General features: G+C 44.6%; 1 protein-coding gene across 2 annotated transcripts; it reads left to right on the top strand.

The window, feature by feature from the left end:
* The first annotated feature begins 240 nt into the window (after positions 1-240).
* C8H15orf48 (chromosome 8 C15orf48 homolog) lies at positions 241-5,398 on the top strand. 2 transcript variants are annotated; one of them, XM_045157674.1, is made up of 5 exons: positions 241-317; positions 395-474; positions 971-1,056; positions 2,328-2,388; positions 4,485-5,398. In XM_045157674.1, the coding sequence occupies exons 2-5, from the start codon at positions 439-441 to the stop codon at positions 4,551-4,553; spliced, it is 252 nt and encodes an 83-aa protein (XP_045013609.1). In that variant the 5' UTR covers positions 241-317; positions 395-438; the 3' UTR covers positions 4,554-5,398. The 2 variants fall into 2 exon arrangements, with proteins under 2 accessions (XP_045013609.1, XP_004660917.1); XM_004660860.2 differs by having other exon boundaries at positions 251-317; positions 415-474.
* The last annotated feature ends 9,678 nt before the right edge of the window (positions 5,399-15,076 follow it).

The raw sequence follows: 15,076 nt of genomic DNA, 5'->3' as shown, positions 1-15,076 counted from the left end.
ACTGCAACCAATGTTGCGACCCGTTCCGGGCTTTCAGAAGCGCTGGTTGTTTCCCACCCAGACCTTGGCTGTCAGGGCTAGCTCTGCTCTCAGGCTCCGCGTCCCGCGGCACCTGCGACGCCTGACTGCGCGGCACCTGGGCGGGCTCGGCGTCCTGCAGGGGGCGCGCGTGAGCCAGGCGCCCAGCGCGAGCCCGGTCGGCGGCTCTGCGCGGCCCGCGTGACCACAGCGCCTGTCCCGGGCGGTTGGGGTCAGTAGTATTTAAGGAGCAGAGGCTGCGCTGCGTCCCGGGCGTTAGCATCTTCGGACTGCCGCAGGTGAGCCGCGGCCTTCGGAGCTCGCTGGAAGGTTTGGTGGCCACAGGGTGGGTCCTATCGGAGGATGGTGTGGCCAGTATCTTTGTTCTGCTTCTAGATTTGGGAATTCTACCCTGCAGTCATGGGAATTTTCCAAACCCTGATGAAACATAAGGAAGTAAGTTTTTAAAGCAATCAAAAGATCTGGGATAAAAGTGTTAGTGTTTTTTTAAAGTTTGAATTACCATTTAGTAATTACGGATAATCTTGGGCTTTATGATGACATTTTCATACCTGCACAAAATTTATTTGATCGTACTCACCTCTTTCCCTCTTGTCCCCCTTCCACTAATCTGTCTTCCCCAACTCACCCCCTTTGTACTTGTTTTTCCTTTCTACTTAAAATTTTTTTGGTGATTTTTTTTTTGTTCGTTTGTTTGTTCTGTTTTGTTTTTTCAAGGTAGGATCTTGAACTAGGCCAGGCTAGCCTGGAACTCTCAACGATCCTCCTCCCTCCGCCTCTCAAGTGCTGGGATTAAAGGTGTGCGCTCCGCTCTGGTGCTAATTTTTAAAGAGGAAACAATAGTGCAGATTTTGAAGGAAAACACAGATGCTATACGTTGCTATGCTTCAGAGATTTCATTCTGTATTTCTCCCCAACCCATTGCTCTTAGCTCATTCCTTTGGCGGTGATCATGATTACGGCTGCGACTGGGGCCTCGACGTTCTCCATGTATGCCCTGAAAAAATCCGACGTGATGTACGTACTAATCCTTTCTAAGGATGCCTTTTGTGCTGTTTTGTTGACCTTCAGGTTCTGAAACGCATGCTGTCAGTTTTCTGTTTTTTTCCCTGTAGGTCAGAGTGTGGACTTGGAGTCAGTGCTAAAAGGCATCTAGTTTCAGAGAGGCTGTTAAATCGTGATAGTAATGGTACTTGTGCCTTATGCCTCAGAATCCTCCTCCATTCTCTTGCAGTGAAATAAAATTATTATTATTGCTTTGTGAGGTAGGGTCTCACTCTGGCTCAGGCTGACCTGGAATTCACTATATAGTCTCAGGGTGGCTTAGAACTTGTGGTGATCCTCCTACCTCTGCTTCCAGAGTGCTGGGATTAAATGCGTGCCACCACACTGGGCTCAAAGTTAAGTTTTTTTGTTTTTTTTTTTTTTTAATTAGAAAGAGCGGGTGTGGAAGGGATAGGGGAGAGGGAGAAAGAAAATATGAATGGGCAAATGGGTATACCTTGACTTCTTGCTGGTACAAAGGGACTCTAGATGCATGCACCACTTTGTGGGTCTGGCTTTATTTGGGCACTGAGAAATTGAACCTGGGCTGTTAGGCTCTGCAAGCAAGGCCTTGTACTGCTCAGTTATCTCCCCAGTCCCTAAACTCAAGTTTTAAAATTTAATGTACTTAAATTATTTGGGAGAAGAGAGTGCACATCGTCAAACTATACCATTTGAAATTTAAAATTTTCAACTTATTAGAAAGCTTGCTCCTAGTATGGTAGAACGGGTATATCCTGCTGCATACAACTAGCCCTGTGCTCTCAACTTTGGATAACAGATGTGCTTCCTGGCATGGGAGGAAGAGATACATGTGAAACTAACAGTGCCTGTTCCAGGACTGGAGAAGGGCCCAGTGCCCTGGCGCATCTGTGGCACCTTCACACTTCAACCCTGTCCCTGGCCCTTCCTGGAAACCTAGCCAGGACCTTTTTGCTTGTCCTTTGCCTGGCTTATGCACCCATATTTTACTTGTTTGTGGGAGTGTTTTTCCAATCCTGTCCAATAAAGAGAATAGGCTTCCTGTCCTGCCCACCCACAGAACTGATGTTCAATGCTTGAGCCAGACCCTGAAACTCCCTTAGATCTTTCATCAATTCCAGTACTAGTGATGGTTCCTAATGGTAACAAATGATTGCCTAAGTATAGCAATTGAGTCTGTCTCCAGCAAGTTTATAGAATATAGTATCATGCTAGTTTAAATGCATTTACTTTAATGTTTAATTAGACTTCTTTATTTTTAGTATTGATCGGAAAGGAAATCCAGAACCTTGGGAAACAGTGGATCCTACTGTACCTCAAAAGGTACTGCTAAATTTACAATCAGTGGTTTACATTTAACCCAAATCTTATCACCTTTGTTAGCAGAATATGAGGTGTGCTGTGGTAAATAATAGGAGCTCCTGAAGATGGCAATGCATTCTATACAAGTGAACTAACTTTAAAGAAGACTATTACAAGAATTTATTATATTTTATTAACCTCTTCTGAAGCCCCCCAAGAATTTTATTCTTATTTTAAAAATAGTTATTTATAGTTGGGTGTGGTGGCGCACACCTTTAATCCCAGCACTTGGGAGGTAGAGGTAGGAGGATTGCCATGAGTTCGAGGCCACCCTGAGACTCCATAGTGAATTTCAGGTAAGCCTGGGCTAGAGTGAGACCCTACCTCGAAAAACCAAAAAAATAAAAAATAAAAAAAATTAAAAAAAATAGTTATTTATTTATTTGAGAGAGGGGAGAGAGAGAGAGAGAGAAAAAAAAATGAGCCAATGAGTGCCCTAGGGCCAACTGCTGCTGCAAAAAACTTCAGGGATGCATGCTACTTTGTGAGTCTGACTTTACGTGGGTACTGAGGAATTGAACTTCGGTTGTCAGGCATTACAAGCAAGTACCTTTAACCACTGAGTAATCTCTCCAGCCCTAAGAATTTTAGTTTTTGAAATATTAATTAATTTGTGTACCCGTGTTAGTGGGTGGGTGCATGTACATGTGCACACACATGTGCCGTGACCTGTTACCACTGAAAACAAACACCAGACACTTGCACCACCTTTTTGCATACAGCTTACGTGGGTGGCTTGGGAATTGAACCCAGGGCATTGGGCTTTGCAAACAAGTACCTTTAACAGCTGAACTATCTTCCCAGGACCAAGAATTTTACTTTTTACATTTGAAATATTTTGTAAGCTAGAAACATTAGGTCTGTTGGAATGAACACTAGTTAGGACTGTCAGCAAAGACATGCAAAAGAAATACAGGGTTGGAGAGATGGCTCAGGAGTTAAGGCCCTTGCCTGCAAAGCCTATGGACCCAGGTTCAGTTCCCCAGTACCCACATAAAACCAAATGCACAAGGTGGCATGTGTGTCTGGAGTTCATTTACAGTGTCTAGAGGCCCTGGCGTGCCTATTCTCTCTCTCTCAAATAAGTAAATTAATTAATTAAAAAAAGAAATACAAAACTCTCATAACATTTTACCTAGTAAATGGGAGTATCACTGTGAGTTCAAGGCCAGTCTGAACTATAGAGTGAGCTCCAGATCACCTTGGGCTAATGTGAAACCCTGTTTGAAAATAACCAAAACCCAAAATAAAGCAATTAACATTTGACCTGGGGAAGGAGATTTATTATCTAATAACTCTGCATCTCCTAGGACCTGGGTAATAATATTATACTGGTAAGGATAAATGAAAATGTCTGACTGAGAACTACCCAAAGCTCTCTTTCCTTGTATAATTTTTGCCTTTATTGAACAATTACATGAAGAAATTTTAATAGCCTATTGTGTGCTTAGCCTGATGCTAGGGATATTGTACATCAATTTACAAAGAACAGACACACTTTTTTTAAAAAAATTATTTATTTATTTATTTATTTGAGAGCGACAGACACAGAGAGAAAGACATATAGAGGGAGAGAGAGAGAATGGGCATGCCAGGGCTTCCAGCCTCTGCAAACGAACTCCAGACGCGTGCGCCCCCTTGTGCATCTGGCTAATGTGGGACCTGGGGAACCGAGCCTCGAACCGGGGTCCTTAGGCTTCACAGGCAAGTGCTTAACCGCTAAGCCATCTCTCCAGCCCCAGACATACTTTTTGAACTTAGAGCTTACATCCTACTTTGGCAGAATAAAATCATGAATACTATTAATGAAAGTAGGGAAAATATATGTGACCATTCTCTCTGACCCTACAGCACTTAGGAACCTAAGGGCTTTTTAGAGGATAAAGTGATAAAAGTCTGCCCAAGACACTATCTTGTGCTTATTTTAGAGATGACCAGAAGTTGTTCTACAAATACTGTGGCAATAATTTTCCTTAAGGGGGTGTTGACAATTCTCCAAAAGGCATATCAGGATGAAAGGCAGATCTTTAACGCGACATTTTATTTCCTTTTTAAAGCTTTTAACAATCAATCAACAGTGGAAGCCCATTGAAGAGTTGCAGAAAGTCCGAAGGGCGACAAGATGAACAGTCCTTGCTTCTTTCATCCAAAGAATACTCTATAAATCTAGTGGAAACATTTCTGCACAAACTAGCTGATGGGTACAGTGTGCGGAAATGCTTCTGCTGTATTTTTAGGGTTTGTCTACATTCTTTGAACTCTGGGTAAGGAATTGAAGGTAGTACTAATAATTGCACAATCCAAAATAATATAATTTTGAATGATACATTTGAAATTTTTGGCTTATGATGCCTGGGTGTATTCCTTGAAATATATATGTAAATTAGATTATCTATAATAAAATATCATCTGTGCATGTTTTTATGGGAGAAGACACATTTTGAATCATAAACTTTAACCTTTTAAATAATATCCAGTGCAGATTTCTTTGTTTTTCTTCCAAGTTCATTCATCCTCCAGAAATTCATTGACCACCACCTACCTTTGCAGGAAAGGAAACAAGCCCAAAATTTGGAGGGATATAAATAATAAGGAATATGAGCATGCTGAGGTCAACTGCAAACTGTGGTGCTCCTGTGAGGACAGGGAAGGGAGGCTAGGGAATTGAGTCAGCATCCTGCACTGTGGCTCACCCTTCACTCTGCTCACTGGTGACCTGGTGTGCTGGTTTGAATGTAAAGTGACCCCATTAGTCTTGTGGTGGTGGTGCTGGGAAGGTTGTAGAACCTCTAGGAGGCGGGGCCTTGGTGGAGGAAGTGAGTCACTGGGGAGGGCCTTGAGGTTTTACAGGCCAGCCCTATGTGGGATGTTCTCTCTACCTCCTGCTGGTGTGACAGTGTGACATTGCTTCCTGTTATGATCCACTCTACTCTGTGACTGCAAGCTGAATTAAACCCCCATTCTTCAATCATTTGCTTCTGTTTGGGTACTTTGTCCCTGCAGGGAGAAAGTAAATGATGGACTCGGAAACTGAGGTGTAACCATACTCAACATGTCCCTGGGATCCCTTGACTGTTCTTAAAGTTGAGATGCAGTAGAGTTGCTTTTCATTAACTTGCAAAAAAGAGATATGATTCACATACCATAGAGTTCATCCATTTAAATTGCTCAGCTCAGTGTTTTTATTATATTTACCAAGTCGCACAATCCTCTCCACCATCTTATTCTACAACATATTCATTATTCCCAAAGAGCCCTGTAGCTATGAGTAATCACTACACTGAAGGCAAACACTACTAAACTTTGTTTTTAGGATTGGTCTACTCTGGACATTTCAGATAAAGGGTGCCACTCAGCATTGGCACTGGGCTCTACCTCAGGTAATCCTTTCAGGAGTCTAGTCATGCCACGTTATCAGAATTTCATCCCTTTTTTTCCTGCAGAATTCTATTGCATTATATGAATATGCCACATATTGCCTATCCATTTGTAAGCTAATAAATTTTTGAGGTATCTCTATATTTTGGCTAAAGTGAATGATGCTAATAAAGTCATGAGCAAGTTTTTATAAGGCCATGTATTTTCATTTCTCTCAATTATGTATCTAGATTTAGTAACTCTTAGTTAAGATGATAAATGTCCTTTTCTTAATTTTCATATGGATATAATAGAAATATAAGAAAAGGGATAAATTCTTGTCCCTTTTAGAGCAATAAAAATTAACTTGCAGGGCTGGAGAGATGGCTTAGCTGTTAAGGTGTTTTTTTGCCTGCAAAGCCTAAGGACTGTGGATTGATTCCCCAGGACTCATGTATGACAGATGCACAAGGGTGTGCATGCATCTGGAGTTCGTTTGCAGTGGCTAGAAGCCCTGGCACATCCATTCTCTCACTCTCCTTCTTTTTCTCTCTCAAATTAAAAAAAAAATCAATAAAATATTAAAAAAAATTAACTTGCAGTTGCCAGAGACTTGGCAATTCTGAAAGGATTAGCAAGCGGCTATTTTCCCCAAGCCTTGCTGCTTTCTTACTCTTTTTCTAGAGAAAATCTGTGATGGCTGATCTGCAGAATCTCATAGAACAACTGGACAGCATGCTGTTATTTGCTTAGGTTTCTGCAGTGGAATATGATTGCAATTAAGAAAATAAAAGTAAATAGTCCAGTAGCTAATTGTGAGAGCAAAGTGTAAAGTGCTCTTTCCACTTCAGACACAGCCCTGGCTGACACCCAAGTGCTCTGCAGCGTGAACATGGCTCTGAGAGGTGCTGCTCTGCAGGGCAGGGAGGGAGCGAGGGCGAAAGCAATGCTGGTGACCATGGTAGCAGGAAAAGAGCTAATCTGTTCCCTTGCCATCATTAAGCTCCACCCACTCGACAAAAGATGGCCTAACAAGGTAAAAAATAATGCTTTGACCAGACTTCAAGATGACATGGAGTCTTCAGATGAGGGCCAAAGACCAATTTTTTTTTTTTTTTTTTTTTTTGAGGCAGGGTCTCTCGCTCTAGCTCAGGCTGACCTGTAATTCACTATATAGTCTCAGGGTGGTCTCGAACCCTCCGCAACCCTCCTACCTCTGCCTCCTAAGTGCTGGGATTAAAGGTGCGTGCCACCATGCCAGGCTACAAAGACCTATTTTTATGCTCATTTTCCACAAAGCATGGACAGTTGGGTAGAAATGTGATCAGACAAATCAAGGTAGGAGCTAGTGCTGACAGACCGAGGGGAATCAGCAAGTACTCTTCAGATTCTTCTTGGTCTGCTGTGGAGAATAGTTTCCTTCCCAGGCACAGGTCAGGGAACTTTCTGGAAGGGGAATTTTCTGACTTCAATCAAACAAGGTGGGTCAAATTTCTTTATGGCCAACTCTCACACAAAGTTAGGAGGAAGTGAGAATAAACATTTTAGGTTTTATGGCCTTGGAAAGGAGGAGTGTGGGTTTCTATGACCTATGTTGAGGGAGCTCTACTTTCTCTGGCTGGCCTTTGGGGAAGATCAGAGTTAAGAGACAGGAGGACGGAAGGGCAGAGAAAAATGGCTTCTGAGGCCACATGAGGCCTTCAGTTTGAGGTATCATTTTCTGAGTTTTCTGAAAATTTTTATTTACATGAGGGGGGGGATAGGCACATGAGCCAGGGCCTCTAGTGTGGTGGTTTGATTCAGGTGTCCCCCATAAACTTAGGTGTTGTGAATGCTAGCTCCCCAGCTGATGGAGATTTGGGAATTAATGCCTCCTGGAGGGAGTGTATTGTTGGGGGCGGGCTTATGGGCTTTATAGCCAGTTTCCCCATGCCAGTGTTTGGCACACCCTCCTGTTGCTGTGGTCCATCTTCTGTTGGCCAGGGGGTGATGTCCACCCTCTGCTCATGCCATCGTTTTCCCCTGCCATCGTGGAGCTTCCCCTCGAGCCTGTAAGCCAAAATAAATCTCTTTTTCCCAGAAGCTGCTGTTGGTTGGGTGATTTCTACCAGCAATGCGAACCGTACTGTAACATCTAGTCTCTGCAAATAAACTCCAGATGCATGCGCCACCTTGTGCATCTGGCTCACGTGGGACCTGGGGAATTGAATCAGGATCCTTTGGCTTTGCAGGCAAGCACCTAACTGCTAAGCCATCTCTCTAGCCCATTTTCTGAGTTTTCACAATACTTTAATTTGAAGTGATTTGATTTCTATAACTGTGTTCTGGGGCTGAGGAGATAGCTTAGCAATTAAAGATGCTGCCTATCCACTGGGGTTCAATTTCCCAGTACCCACAAGGGGGAGATACACAAAGTGGTGCATGCTTCTGGAGTTCATTTGCAGTGGCTGGGGGTCCTGGTGCACTCATTCTTTCTCTCTATCTCTCTCAAATGAATAAAATATATTTTAAAAAAGTGAGGGCTGGGTGTGGTGGTGCATGCCTTCAATCCCAGCACTCTGGGAGGCAGAGGTAGGAGGATCACCATGAGTTCAAGACCACCCAATACTACATAGTGAATTCCAGGTCAGCCTGACCTAGAGTGAGACACTACCTCAAAAAACAAAAAAGAAAAAATTATCTTTTCTTGAATTGGGAATGTTGGAGCATGTCTGAAATTCTGCCACTTGGGAAGTAGAGGCAAGAATATTAAAAGTTCAAGGCTATCCTTAGCTAGATAGCAAGTTCAGAGCTGTCTTGGGTTCCATAAGACCCTGTCTCAAAAACAACAGCAACAAGAAACAGCCAAACAGATTTTATTCTTAGGGCTTCCTGGGGATGGTGATTCACACAGGTAATCCGAGCAGTCAGAAGACTGAGAGAGCAGAAGTAGGAGTTCAAGGCGACCTGAGCTACATGACCTATCTCAAGAACCTGAAGCAAGGGGCTGCAGAGATTGCTCAGTGGGTAAGAGCACTTGCTACACAAACATGAGGGCCTGATTCTCCTTGACTTTGATTCCTTAGCACTCACATAAAGTACTAGGCATGGCCACACATGCCTGTAGTCCCAGTTTTGTGGAAAGAGGAAACAGAATTGTTGGAGCTCACTAGACAGCCAAGCTTACAAAAATCAGTAGCTCCAGGTTTTAGTGAGAGAGTCCCCTTTTTAAAAATATTATTTAGGGCTGGAGAGATAGCTTAGCGGTTAAGCACTTGCCTGTGAAGCCTAAGGACCCCGGTTCAAGGTTCGCTTCCCCAGGTCCCACGTTAGCCAGATGCACAGGGGGGCGCACGCGTCTGGAGTTCGTTTGCAGAGGCTGGAAGCCCTGGCGCGCCCATTCTCTCTCTCTCCCTCTATCTGTCTTTCTCTCTGTGTCTGTCGCTCTCAAATAAATAAATAAAAAATTAAAAAAATATTATTTATTACACAGAGAGAGAAGGAGAGAATGGGCATGTCAGGGCCTCTAGCTACTGAAAATGAACTTGTGCCACCAAGTACATCCGGCTTACATGGGTCCTGGGGAATTGAACCTAGGTCCTTAGGATTCACAGGCAAGTGCCTTAACTGCTAAGCCATCTCTGTAGTCCAGAGACTCCTATCCTAAGGAAACATATGAACAAATAGAAAGAGGCCAACCAACATTTTCCTGTGGCCTCCACTTGCATGTACAGAAGCTGCACGCATGCACACACACCGCCCATCACCACCACCACCATATACTACACCCAAACCTGGAAACAAAAACAAATGACCAAATAACCCTGAATATGTTCTTAGCCTGGTTCTAAAAATGTTCATTTTTTTAAAAATTCAAATGTGTAGACAAGTGGAAAGACTAGTACATAGACTGCTCATACGTTTTTATCAATTGATATTTTGTTACTTTTGCTGCCTCTCTGTATATATTATTTAAAAATGAACTCAAATCCCAGCACTCAGGAGGCAGAGGTAGGAGGATCGACATGAGTTCGAGGCCACCCTGAGACTACATAGTGAATTCCAGGTCAGCCTGGGCTAGAGTGAGAACCTACCTCCAAAAAAAATTACAAATGAATTCTTTGAAAATAAGTTTTGTTACCGGAGCTGTCAGGGTCAAAGCCTGAATCCTGCAGCTCTAACAAAGGAGGATCAGCCACCTGTCCTCAATATGCTAACAAAAGAAACAAGCAATAGTGAAAGCAGAGAAAAGAGTTTTCATTTTTATTTTTTATTTTTTTTTTAACAATGTGTCTTCACTGGGAAAAGGAAGAAATAAGGAAGTTCAGTGACCATATTTCCGAAATCCATCTTGACATGAGGTTCAGGTTTAAAGGGCGGGTAAGAGGTGTGCTTAGCAAAGCAGTCTTGATCAAGGTGTGGCCCTGCCCTTCACCACGTCTCACTTCCAGTCTCTCTGTCCCACAAGCTGCTCTGATAAGTTGTCAAACTGTGTGAACTCTCTTCTTGGGAGACCCAATAACCAGGGCTGCTTTTTGGTTCTTAGTCTTTATTTTGGTAGTGTTTTACTATATCATTTGCCTGATTTTTATTTTATTTTATTGTTTGGTTTTTCGAGGTAGGGTCTCACGCTAGCCCTGGCTGACCTGGAATTCACTATTTAGTCTCAGGGTGGCCTCGAACTCATGGTGATCCTACTACCTGTGCCTCCGGAGTGCTGGGATTAAAGACATGTGCCACCACACCTGTCTTATTTGCCTGTTTTTATATTATTTCCTTTTTGTTTATTTATTTTTGGCTTGAGGCAGGGTCTCACTCTAGCCCAGGCTGACCTGGAACTCATTCTGTAGCCCAGGTTGGCCTCAAAGTCACAGTGATCCTCTCACCTCAACCTTCCTAGTGCTGAGATTAAAGGCATGTGTCACCATACCTGACACAAAGTTTATTTTTTTTTAAAGAGTAATATTTTGCTTTGTGGGTATTGTACCAAGCAGTGATGCCCTAGACCAGTCCTAAGCATCAGTGAAGCCCGGTCTGTCTGGACAGCAGGCTTGGAGGACAAATGGCTGGAATGTCCCTCTGGCTGGCTGTCCCACACACTAATCCCTAACATGGGGGAATGGTAGTTTTATTGACTATAGGGACTGACCTGTGTGCTGTGAGCACTGTGATGCTATCAACCAGCTGTGTGAGGACAGTCTGGTGTGGTTCTGCCAATGACAATCAAGTCTCATCTTAATTAAGCCTTGTTGTTGACTCAGTGGTCCAGATGCAAGCAGACAGCTCAGTACCTGAGTCTAGGTTCTGCCAGTCAAGAACTATATGACTGGGAAGGTTACTTGACTTTTCAGATCCTCTGCTTTGGCCAGAAATGGTGACACACAGCTGGGATGCTGAAGTAGGATTACTTTGAGTTCAAAGCCAGCCTGGGGATATAGAGTGAATTCCAGGTCAGCCTGGGCTAGAGTGAGACTTTACCTCAAAAACAGAACAGAACAGAACTGGGCTGGAGAGATGGCTTAGTGGTTAAGGTGCTTGCCTGTGAAGCCTAAGGAACCATGTTCTACTCTCCAGATCCCTCATTAGCCAGACACACAAAGGTGAGGCAAGTGCAAGGTCCCACACTAGGTGGCACAAGTGTCTGGAGTTCGATTTCAGTGGCTGAGGTCCTAGTGTGCCAATTCTCTCTCTCCTCTCTCTAAAAACAAAAAAACAAACAACAACCAAACAAAAAACCCAGAACAGAACAGAGGACCACTTTACAAAGAAGGGCTCCCTCAGGGCAAACATGTGGCATGCTAATGGGATAAATGCTGTCATCTCCAGAGGGACTCCTGACCCCTCCCCCACTCATATGATCTGTGCCCTTCTTTCCTCCACTATAGGTGACTTAATAGCAAGAAGGCCTTTGACTTGGAGTAATCAGCTTCCAGAACTTAAGTCAGTTTTTAATAAATTACTCAGACTCTGGTGTTCGGTGATAGCAGCACAATGTAGACTCACCAGCGATTCAAATGTGAGAAGCTCTGGCCTAAGGAACCATGTTCTACTCTCCAGCTCCCACATCAGCCCGATGCACAAAGGTGAAACAAGAGCAAGGTCGCACATGCCCACTAGGTGGTGCAGACATCTGGAGTTCAACTGTCTTGGCTGAGGCCCTGGCGTGCCAATTCTTTCTCTCTCTGTATCACTCTCTTGTCCTCTCTAAAATTAAAAATTTTTAAATATTTTAAAAAATTATTGGGCTGGAGACATGGCTTAGCAGTTAAGGCACTTGCCTGCAAAGCCTAAGGACCCAGGTTTGATTCCCCAGGACACACATAGAGACAGATGCACATGTTGGTGCTTGTGTCTGTGGTTTGTTTGCAGTGGCTGGAGGCCCTGGCACACCCATTCTCTCTTACCTGCCTCTTTCTTTCTCTGTCTGTCTCTCTCTTTCTCAAATAAATAAGTAAAAATAAAATATATTTTAAAAAATTTTTCATTTATTTTTATTTATTTATTTGAGAGTGACAGAGAGAAAGAGGCAGATTAGAGAGAGAGAGAGAATGGGTGCACCAGGGCCTCCAGCCACAGCAAATGAACTCCAGATGCATACATCCCCTTGTGCATCTGACTAACGTGGGTCCTGGGGAATCGAGCCTTGAACGGGGGTCCTTAGGCTTCACAGGCAAGCACTTATCCCACTAAGTCATCTCTCCAGCCCCAAAATAAAATGTTTTTAAAAAATATTTTAATTATTTACCTAGATTCACATATTCAGACAAGGTTGGTTCTGGGTCCTAATGAAGGTACAGGGAAATATTTCTTTAAAAAAAAAAAAACTTTTTTATTGTGCTGGAGAGATGGCTTAGCAGTTAAGGCACTTACCTGTGAAGCCTAAGGACCCATGTCAACTCTCCAGATCCCACTTGAGCCAGACACACAAGGGTAAGACAAAAACAAGGATGCACATGCCCACTAGCTGGCGCAAGCATCTGGCTGAGGCCTGGTGTGCCAATTTTCTATCTCTCTCTCAAATAAAATATATTTAGGTATAACTAAATAGAACTGACAATTGGTTCATGGGAACCCCTACTGGGAGTCTGGCCTCCAGAAGTCTCCGAGACTTGGAGTTGGTGCTGGATCTAAAGGTGGGGAGCCCTGAGGTCTGAAAGTTCCGCCTGTAGGTAGCGACACTGCCTCCAGGAAGATATGTGGGATCCGAATTGAATTAAAGGATGTCCAGCTAGTGTCTGTTGGAGAAGAGCTTACTCAATGGTGGGAGAAATCCCCTCTCCCACGTCTTGCGATCAACGAGGTGACCTGTGCTGCGAGCATGCAGCAGAGCAGCTGGGTGTGTTGTCTTTGATCCAGATCTACCCACTCAGGAAAGGAATTGAGAAGAGACTTTGTCCTGTCCGGGCGTCCTCACCCTCCACCCTCCCTCCTGACCCTGGCTAGACAGCTTATCTCGGAATCCCACACTCTCCTTGAACTTCCTTCTTCCTCAGAATTGAGTCAGGTCACCTGACACACTCCTGTTTGACAGTGAAACTGTGAGGGACTGAGCGCCCAGGGTGTCACAGCGGATGAGACAAACAAGAATTCCTGTCTGATTCATTAATTCACCAAAGATCTGCTGCATGCAAAGCAACGAATGCACAAGCAGAAGGGGCAAGTCTGCCCCCGCGCTGGGCTCCCCCACCTGTGCATTTCTCATAGGTCTCCTCCGCTTATCCAGCGGATTGGAGCCCGTTGCGTTTTTGCAGGACCATAGCCACCGCCCTTACAGCCTCCTCCACACCCATGGTTTATTTGCTTGCCGGCCGCACCTCACTGGCTTCTCCCATGCGGGACAGGGTGGCTGAGTCTGGACTCACCCAGGTAAGGAGTGGCCAGCAGAACAGCTGAAGGAAGGAAAGCAGTGCTGCTTACCTTTGGCTTGCATGCGAGGGTAAAGTCCCTACACCTTCGTGCAGCCGCACAGCCCCTCCCTTTTTAGCCACCACCTTCCCGTCTGGCCCCAGTGCCTTGCTTTTGGAACCTGCCCCCTTTCTTTCTGCCAGCTCACACTCCCCCCAGGTGCGCCAAACCCTCAGTACCTCGGGGGCTGCAGAGATGCTGCTGTTCCCTCAGCCTCTGGTGCCCTCCCTGCACTTCCACCTGGCAAGCTCTGGGCCATGTCCCCTCCTTGATACACCAGGGCATTTCCGTACCACCTACAGCACAGTAAAGAAAACCACACGGTCGTGGACCTGTATCCTCCACTGCCCTACTCAAGGATAGCAACTGTGTCTTCATCTTCCAGTTTGAAAGCTCGGCACATAGTAGATGCTCAATAAAAGAAAATTTCTGCCAGAAATCAATATGTAGATTCGGTTTATTCCAGAGCTAAGTTAGGAAGCATATCTCAGCATTACATGAAGATTCCTTTCAGATTCATTTAGTCACTACATATTTAGTAACTGCTGCTGCATGCAAAGCAACATGTAGACAAACTCCTGGGAACTCAACTGAGGTATACATGGGCTCTGTCCTTAAAGACTGTACAGTTTGGAGGTCCAGATAAGGCAGAAAAGAACACGAGTTATAAAGTTGTGTCCGCCACCTTTCATCACTGGGATTAAGCATCTGACTGGAAGTAGTTGATGAAGGAGAGGGTCTGTTTTAGCTTACACTTTGGAGAGGAAGTTTCGTCGTGGTGGGGAAGGCAGGCAGCAGCACACAGCCAGTGTCACACTTTCACATCAGCTGGGGGAAGTAGAGAGCTCAAGAGCACCAAGTGGGGCTGGATTGTAACACCTCGAGGCCCGCCCCCAGTGACACACTTCCTCCAGCAAGACTTCCCCCACCTCAAAGTCCCACAAACCTTCCAAACAGCGCAGCCACTAACTGGGGGATGAGCATTCAAACGCGTGTCCCTGGGGACATTTCACATCCGAACCACCACAAAGGCAAAGGGTAGCACGAACCAACACTGCTGTAAGTCGATTATTGCACTTAATTGTACCTTAACGCCTTTAAGGAGGCGCTCTTACTTTTATTCCCACTTTACAGATGAGGACATTAAGGCTTTCAGATTTGGCAGTGCCGCAAGTAATGAATCATATGTATGGGATTTGAACTGGGGCAGTCACCAGAACCCTCATGTCCAAGCACAATGCTCACAGAACCAGTGATGGGTGGGAAGCAGTAGACTTTGCCCAGGGAAGCAATGGAGTCAAGAAGGCTTTACTGAAGGAAAGTAGCATTTCCATGGACAGAGATGCACACCCCAAAGTACAGAAGAGATGGTGTCGGCAGGTAACTTTTTAAGTTAGCGACCTTCAAC

Source organism: Jaculus jaculus, chromosome 8, assembly GCF_020740685.1.
Source record: "Jaculus jaculus isolate mJacJac1 chromosome 8, mJacJac1.mat.Y.cur, whole genome shotgun sequence".
Taxonomy (NCBI): domain Eukaryota; kingdom Metazoa; phylum Chordata; class Mammalia; order Rodentia; family Dipodidae; genus Jaculus; species Jaculus jaculus.
This window is presented reverse-complemented; position numbering and strand designations above follow the sequence as displayed.

What these genes read in the sequence shown, in the direction of transcription:
- C8H15orf48 (XM_045157674.1), top strand. Translation starts at nt 439, where the DNA reads ATGGGAATTTTCCAAACCCTGATGAAACATAAGGAA. An exon ending in CCCTGATGAAACATAAGGAA is followed by an intron (nt 475 to 970) that starts GTAAGTTTTTAA and finishes CATTGCTCTTAG; the next exon opens with CTCATTCCTTTGGCGGTGAT. An exon ending in ATCCTACTGTACCTCAAAAG is followed by an intron (nt 2,389 to 4,484) that starts GTACTGCTAAAT and finishes TCCTTTTTAAAG; the next exon opens with CTTTTAACAATCAATCAACA.